The 8,284-nt window shown below is 45.7% G+C and overlaps 1 protein-coding gene across 1 annotated transcript in view; it reads left to right on the top strand.

Annotated features, from left to right (window-relative positions):
• Positions 1–4,360, top strand: part of LAMC1 (laminin subunit gamma 1) — a 121,097-nt gene extending 116,737 nt beyond the window's left edge. The window contains 1 exon segment of the mRNA NM_001206817.1: positions 1,328–4,360. Coding sequence (NP_001193746.1) covers positions 1,328–1,584 — 257 coding nt within the window. The 3' untranslated portion in view covers positions 1,585–4,360.
• The last annotated feature ends 3,924 nt before the right edge of the window (positions 4,361–8,284 follow it).

An 8,284-nucleotide genomic window follows, 5' to 3' on the forward strand; every position in this document is an offset into this window, starting at 1 on the left:
GGAAGATCCTCTGGAGGGGAGGGCATGGCAACCCACTCCAGTATTCTTGCTTGGCAGAGGAGCCTGGCAGGCCACAGGCCACAGGGTTGCAGAGTCGGACACGACCGAAGTGACCTAGCACGCACACGATACTCTTAACTAGGACAGCTGTGTAGCAAGGCATCCTGTTTTAATGTGTTAGTCTTTAAAGCTTGGTTTTGGTCAATGTTTTGTTTTGTGGGGTGTATGTGATATTTTTATCTGTCTTAATTTTGAGGAATAATAAATTATGGGCCAGCAGATGGATTTTAAAATGAAAGTAAGCTAGAAGAGGTAGCTTTTGTGGCAGAAAAGTTTGGCTTTTAAAGTTAGTCAGACTTGGGTTGGAATCGTTGCTTTGTTGCCTGTAAGCTGTGCAAATTTGGGCAAATTACTTAACATCTGAGAATCATTGATGTCAAATGGTCTTGTGAGAATTTAATCAAGTACAGTATACATCAAGTACCGCAGCTGGCTGTCTGTTTTCATTTATATAGAAATAGTTGCTTTCAAAGGGACTCTTTTTCATGCTAATTTTAAAGCAAAGCTTTGCTAAAATTATTTCAGCCTTTCAACCCTGGCCATTCTCCACAGGAGGGCTTCTATAATAGAGTCTAACTCTGGGAGCAGGGTAACACTCCCCCAAAGCAACCCAGTCTCCCTGATATCGAAGAGCTGAGGGCTTAGGGTTCTAGCTTAAAGATTTTATGTTTATTAAAGGGCACTAAAAGGACAAAAAGATTACATATATAAACATGAAAAAGAAAAAGGGATTAAACGTTACTAGATTACCTTCAAACCACAAGTAAGGCACAAGGGCTAGGACATAGGAGCTATATATTCAGAAAACATTTCACAGAAACCATATTCTGAGGGAAAAAAAGAAAAAATCCAGCCCCAATATTCATGGTATGTTCTGCCCATCCCTGCTGGGTTAGGTCAGTGTTTGTGCTTGGTTTGCATTGTTCGTGCCCCCTCCCTTTTTTAATTAACTTTGACCGGAGTACAGTTGTTTTGCAATGTTGCATTAGTGTCTGCTCTTCAGCGAAATGAACCAGCCATGCATATACACATACCCGCAGCCCTCTGGACTTCCTTCCCATGGAGGTCACCTCAGTGCGTCAGATAGAGTTCTCTGTGCTGTGTGTTCTCATTAGTTAGGCGTCTAGTTCTCAGGCCACTTCTGTGTAATGGCAGCTGCTGGTCTTCCTTTATGAAAAGGCTGGTGGGTTTGGGGGCCGGGGGGCGGTACTTGTGGAGTGATGTCATAATTCGTACTGAACACGTCTGTCCTCTTCTGACTCTGTAGGGCAGCTGGACACAGTGGACCTGAACAAGCTAAATGAGATTGAAGGCACCCTGAACAAAGCCAAAGAAGAAATGAAAGTCAGTGATCTAGACAGGAAGGTGTCCAACCTGGAGAACGAAGCCAGGAAGCAGGAGGCTGCCATCATGGACTATAACCGAGACATCGAGGAGATCCTGAAGGACATTCGCAACCTGGAAGACATCAAGAAGACCCTACCCTCCGGCTGCTTCAACACCCCGTCCATTGAGAAGCCCTAGCGTCTTCCTTAGGGAGCCACTGTGAGGCCACAGAGTGCCTGCACACAAAGATTACATTTTTCAGACCCCTGCCCCCCCCACTCTCTGCTGCTCTCCACCACTGTCCTATTGAACCAGGAAAAGTCACACAGTTTTAAAGAGAAGCAAATTAAACATCGTGAATCAGGAACAAAGGGTTCTATCTAATAAAGTCTCTCTTCCACTTAACGGCGCTCCCTCAGACCCACCTGTCCCTTCCGAGTTGCATAAGGACGTGGCATCCTGCGTTGCTGTACTGCGGCTCAAACACTTCGTGGGAACCATTGTATGCCAGGGCTGAGCAAGTAGCCCTCCCTTTCTCACTGATGCCAACAGAACCTCCTCAGTCTCAGTACTCTTGTTTCTATGAAGGAAAAGTTTGGCTACTAACAGTAGCATTGTGATGGCCAGTATATCCAGTCTTTAGGCAAAGAAAATGCATCTACATCTCCTGCCCCTCCTCCTTTTAAGCAAAAAGGAGATACACCTCCTGTGCCAAAGGTATTGGTCATTCAGAATGTCGAGAGCCATCATCCGTTGTTTAGCTATTTGAGTTTAGGACACTGAGCCATCCACGGGTAAGGATGCAATGATTTGTGACAGTCTCCAGGAGAATATGAGACTGCAGAAGTAGGCCGAACATTTTCTCAGATGTTAATAATTGACTAGGAAGATAAACTTTCTTCAGATCTTTGGGCAGCTGATACTTTAAATCTGAACGGGCAGCTTGCACTCACCAACAGACACCTTCTATTCCTATAAGTGGAATTTATACAGAAGAAATAGGGATATGATAACCACTAAAGTTTTTTTTTTTTTTCCAAAATCAAACTAATTCTTAGAGCTTTTTTTTTTAGTATATTAGTCTTGGAACTAGTGTTGTTACCTGGCAGAGAAGGGTGGTTGGTCCTTAAGATCTTGACAAACAAAGCAAAAGCCTCCTTGTCCTAATCTTTTCTAGCAAAGGGATAGAACTTAGATGTGACTTGCATTGTCAGGATCCCACGTATCCATTTTTCTTCCATTGGGGAGAGATGAAATATTAGACCCTTTTTTTAGTTTCCGTTTTCTTCTGATGTTCCCGTCACGTAGAATCCCTCAAAACACATTGTTTGCCAAATCCTGGTGGCAAATACTTGCACTCAGTATTTCACGCAGCTGCCAACACCATCTAGTTCCTGCACTTTGTGATCCAGACACCTCTAGACCTTCCCCTCCAAGTGTAGACGGAAGGCCCTTACATGGAGTTTCCTAGTGGGCTTCTCAACTTCTGGTCCTCAGCTCTGTGATTTTCTTCCAAGATCGCAGCGTGATGATTCTCTGCCACAAACCCCTTCCTCCTCCTGCCAGCCTGCCTTCAAGATTCATATATAGCCTTTAACACTATGCAACTTTGTACTTTGCGTAGCGGGGGAAAGAAACTATTATCTGACACACTGGTGCTATTAATTATTTCAAATTTATATTTTTGTGTGAATGTGTTTTTTTTGTTGTTGTTTATCATGATTATAGAGTAAGGAGTTTATGTAAATACCCTTGTCCTGTTTCTGGAATGACACTGTCTGCTCACTTCTTCACTCCATTTTTCCTCTTCACTGGCACAGTGCGTCTGTATACCTCCTTCTCTTTCATCTGCCGTTCTTTGGATTGGATTTGCTCCCCGTTGGTCTGTTCTTCGCCTTGTGTTTGCAGCGTGTCTATTCTCTGACATTCACATCCACCTGCTTTCCTCCACACACAGCCATGAGAAAGAGGTACCTGGAGCCCTCTTCCACTGCAGTCCTGGTGGTCCTCAACCACAGCACAGTGTTCTTAACGCCTGCCCCAGAGCAGGAACGCCAGGTTGACAGGGAATGCTGGAATTGGGAAAGCGTGCTGAAGGACATCTTCACCATCAGTGTGAGCCTAGCCAGGGATGAGCTGGAAATATTCTTTCTGGCAGTTGTTTAGACTGGCTGGATCATTTTGATCGGGAGGTGCGTGATTACTGAGCACTGGTAAGGCGTCAGGGGTCACACTGTGGACAGGTAGAGTGGGAGAGGTGGTCTGTCCTCGTTCTTCTCCTTTCCGTCTCCTCCTCGCATCCCAGAGTTGACTTAGCGGTGTCTTGACCTGGCATCACTCCACCCCTCCTCTCAGGCCTCTTCTCCCATCACAGGAGGCATGACTCTTCTTGCCAAGTGTTCACATCAGTGTTTCCTAGCTAGTTCCTCTTGTTACGTGGTCACATCCCAGTAGACGTTTTGGTCAAGGTTGCAGGAAAAGGACTGAAGATAGACTGCGAAGGTGGTTCTCCCACCGAGCCCGTGGGTCAGGTTCACTCCAGTAAGTCTTAGGCCACAGTGAAATTGGGGAGATCGGTGGTTTCTTTTCTCCTTTTCCATCTATGTGGTATATTTTTAAACAGAATTTTATTTTTAAAATAAAAGTTCTTTATAAGAGGATACCTTCATTACACTCCTGCAATATAGCCATTATTGTATAGTTCCAGTTATCTGTATTATATGTAATGAAACTGACAGGGTGGCTGCTGCAGAATGTGGGGTGTCGCAGGGAACATACATAGCTGTTCCCTGGAAGTTTCCCTTTCAATTCCAACTGTGGCCCTTTTCCATGTGCCTTCACTTGAGCTGTTTGCCTTAATCTCTACAGTCTTGCTCTCCAGGGTGGTAAAAAAAAATGCAACACTTGGCATTTTTTTATGTTAAAAAGAACAGTATTTTATTTATAATAAAATCTGAATATTTGTAACCCTTTATACTCGGTGTGGCTTGAGTGTGGTACTGGGGATGTAAGATGTTTTAAAAGGGATGACAAAGGGGAAGCTTCCCATAGTGTATTTTTTGGATGATTTTCCTGAGAATAATCCAGTGTGGGTGAGTATATCACCTGCCAGTGCAGGAGATGCAAGAGATAATGAATTTGATCCCTGGGTCGGAAAGATCCCCTGGAGGAGGAAATGGCAACCCGCTCCAGAACTCTTCCCTGGAAAATTCCATGGACAAGAGGAGCCTGTCGGGCTACTGTCTGTGGAGCCTCAAAGAGTCAGACACGACTGAACACACACACACCCGATGGTGTAATACACATATATTTGTCTCAGATTGGGATACTTTGGTGTGGTACAGAGGCTGGCAGACTTTTTCTGTAAAGCTCCAAATAGTAAATGTGTTACCCTTTGCAGACCTCACAGTATCCATTACAGCTGCTCTGCTCTTGGACCTGGAAGGCAGCCGGGGACAGTCTGTAAACAAGTGAACGGAGCGGAGCCGTGGTCCAGTGTAACTATTTACAGAAATAGGCCCGGGCCTGCGGGCTGGAGTTTACCCGACCCCCTGGTGTTGTCTCAGTACTTGATTAAGTACTTGATTAATGACTGTCGAGGACTATTTTCAAATTATTTGGGCCTCCTGAATTAGCAGATGTATGTAAAGAGTTGTCTTTCCACCTTTCAAATACGTCTTCAGCTAAGGGTACACTCTTCAGACGAGAATCGCTCTCAAACATAAGGGAGGAGTGAGTAAGGTGGGGGACCAGCAGGCCATCACGAGGGTGGACGCAGCTGAAGCAACTGAAGACCACGTGAAGAAGTGTGGAACCACAGAGACAGCGGGAAGCTTTGCTCTGCTCTTTGGCTCTCCTCATGATCCTGAGGCCGTGTGGATGGTGTGCCACCTTTCCAGTCATTTGTTGCCATTCAGTCACTTAAGTCGTGTCTGACTCTTTGAGACCCATGGACTGTAGCCCATCAGGCTCCTCTCTCCATGGGGTTCTCCAGGCAAGAATGCTGAAGTGGGTCACCATGCCCTCCTCCAGGAGAGCTTCCTGACCCCGGGATGGAACCCAAGTCTCCTGCAGCTCCTGCATTGCAGGCGGATTTCCCAGTCATGAATCATTGTAACTGATACCTGTGAAGAAGAACCTGCACTCTTCTCATTAGACTTCTTCAGAGAGAGCTTTAGAGGGCACTAGTTACTAGCTTTCTTACATACCCTGTTCTTGACCCATTTGTGTAGATATGATTAAGATGCAGACAGATGTCCATAGTTGTTATGTCAGAGTGATGAGAGGGATTTTCTTCTTTTTTCGGTTGGCGGCCCTCGTTGCTGCGTGGGCTCTGCTCTAGTTGCAGCGCACGGGGACATCTCTAGTTGCAGCATGCAGGCAGGCTTATCATGGTGCCTTCCCTCGTGCAGGGCGTGGGCTCTGTGGCGTGCGGGCCTCAGTAGCTGCGGCACATGGGCTCAGTAGTTGCCATTCCCATGTTCTCGAGCACAGGTTCTGTAGTTGGAGCACACGCTTCCCAGACCAGGGATCCAACCTGTGTCTTCTGCATGGGCTGGTGGATTCTTCACCTCTGAGCCACCAGGAAAGCCTTGAGTGGGATTTTAAAAATGTGTTCTTACTCCTTTTGTTATTTCAGAGTCAGCAGTTTCTCCAAAGTTGGTATCAGCATAATCTGATTCAGTGAAAGTGAAAGTCACTCAGTCATGTCCGACTCTGTGACCCCATGGACTATGCAGTCCATGGAATTTTCCAGGCCAGAATTTTGGAGTGGGTGGCTCTTCCCTTCTCCAGGAGATCTTCCCAACCCAGGGATTGAACCCAGGTCTCCCACATTGCAGGAGGATTCTTTACCAGCTGAGCCACAAGGGAAGTCCAATAATATTGGAATGGGTAGCCTATCCCTTCTCCAGTGGATCTTCCCAACCCAGGAATCAAACCAGGGTCTACGTTTCAAGTGGATTCTTTACCAGCTGAGCTATCAGGGAAGCCAATCTGATTCAAAATATCCCGAAAGCTTTATGTCTTCAATAAGCATTCTAGCCCCTTAATAAATCTGAATTCACCAGTTCCACTTCCATTAAGCTCAAAATAGAGTGAGTGTCCAGAGAAGACAGGACTCCTGGTGCCCAGGAGAGTCATGAAGTACAGTAGTAAGTCAGGTGGTCCCTTCCACCTAAGGCGAGCAAGTTTCCTCCCAAGGAAAGATCAAATCTCTTTAGGCCAATCGTTTATGGGAACAGAAATGAGACAACTGTAAATGGCAGTTTTACCTGTTAACACTAAGGGGTTTTAGTTGAAAATGTTGATAGCTGGAGTGAAAAATAAGAATTTTCCATAAGGAAATTCTCAGTCTCCAGTTGGTCAGGAGTCAACAACCAGAGTGTCTTCTGTTTGTATGGTGTCTCCTAGAATAAATGTAACGGCTCTACGTGGATAAATGAAATTCTAAATAAAAACCATATATTTAAGAAGGGGAAATATTTATCCAAAGACCAAAGCAAAGCTCAAAAAAAAGTAACCTCAACATTTTGAGTGTTGTAAGACCTCCATGTCTTTGTTTTAACTCTTCTCTGCCCAGAATGTTCTTTCTTTCCCCTCCCCAGTACAGGAAAGACTAAGGTCAAGGTGTTACCTCATCTGTTGAAACAGGCCAGGCTTCCCTTGTGTCCACCACCCGCCTTGACCTAGTACTGGCTCCTGGTATGGCCCTTGGGTGTGCATTTATTAGTCAGGTGCGTCTCACCCACCTTCCCCTCCCCGCTCTCTCCTCTAAGAGGGTCTTGGTTATTCACCTTCACATCCTCAGGGATAGGAGGTGGACAGTAGTCACTCATGGTGTTGTACAGGTGCGATCAAATCGACCTTTCTCGTCCTCCTCTCCCACTCGTCACTTCTTCCCTGCTGTGAGCAGAGAGAGACATTTATGGATACTCTCTTTCTTTCCATCATCTCCCTCTCTCTCTGCCCTCTTCTCCATCCAGTAGCATTCTGTTCCCTCAACACTCCTACCTAAGGATGGATTTGCAGAAAAATAACAGAAACCACTGTCTTTCACCAGATGGCATAGCACAGACCACTCTGGGATGGACAGTCTGCAACCGGCTGGTGTGATCTGGTCCACAAGGCCTGGGCCTCTGTGCTCCCAGCCTCACGCTGGTCATTCCCAATGCCATGTATGTGTGTCTTTGAGTTTTACCCACAGGCCCTTCTGTAGATATCTCTAGTCCTGGCCCAAGTTATAATATTGATTCTTTTCTTTTCCTGTAACTCCTGGGAATGGTCCCAGTAAATTTCAACTGACCAGCTGGTGTTTTATTGTTTGCTTCTTACCCTAGAAAGCCTTATAACATAGGCCACAGAGGGACTGCTTATGATGAGTTCAGTATAGTTTCTATTTATTTCTATAAAAAATTGAGCTTCAGGCCCTTGATCAAATCAGAATGTAACCCTCTGTTACAGCATTTTCCCTGTGAATTTGTCCACGACAGTGTAAGTGGTTCTCTGTGAAAGGCCCCTGGTCATACCTTTGAGGGTCCCCCTTCCATACCCCTATGATCCTTTCCCACCATGACTAGTAACAGAAGGAGAAGAGGGAGTCAGGATAAAATGGCTGGATGGCATCACTGATGCAATGGACATGAACTTGGGCAAACTCAGGGAGATGGTGAGAGATAGGGAGGCCTGGCCTGCTGCAGTCCATGGGATCGCAAAGAGTTGGATATGACTGGGTGGCCGAACAGCAACAAATAACAGAAAATTCTACTTGAGCCTCAGATTGAGATGTTTGGGACCCATGCCATGGTGTCTGCCCTAATACCAAGATCCTGTGTCATCTTGGTAACTAAAGGCAATCATCATCAAATTTTGTGCCATGACAACTTGTGTTCACAATTTC

This window comes from Bos taurus, chromosome 16, assembly GCF_002263795.3.
Source record: "Bos taurus isolate L1 Dominette 01449 registration number 42190680 breed Hereford chromosome 16, ARS-UCD2.0, whole genome shotgun sequence".
NCBI lineage: Eukaryota > Metazoa > Chordata > Mammalia > Artiodactyla > Bovidae > Bos > Bos taurus.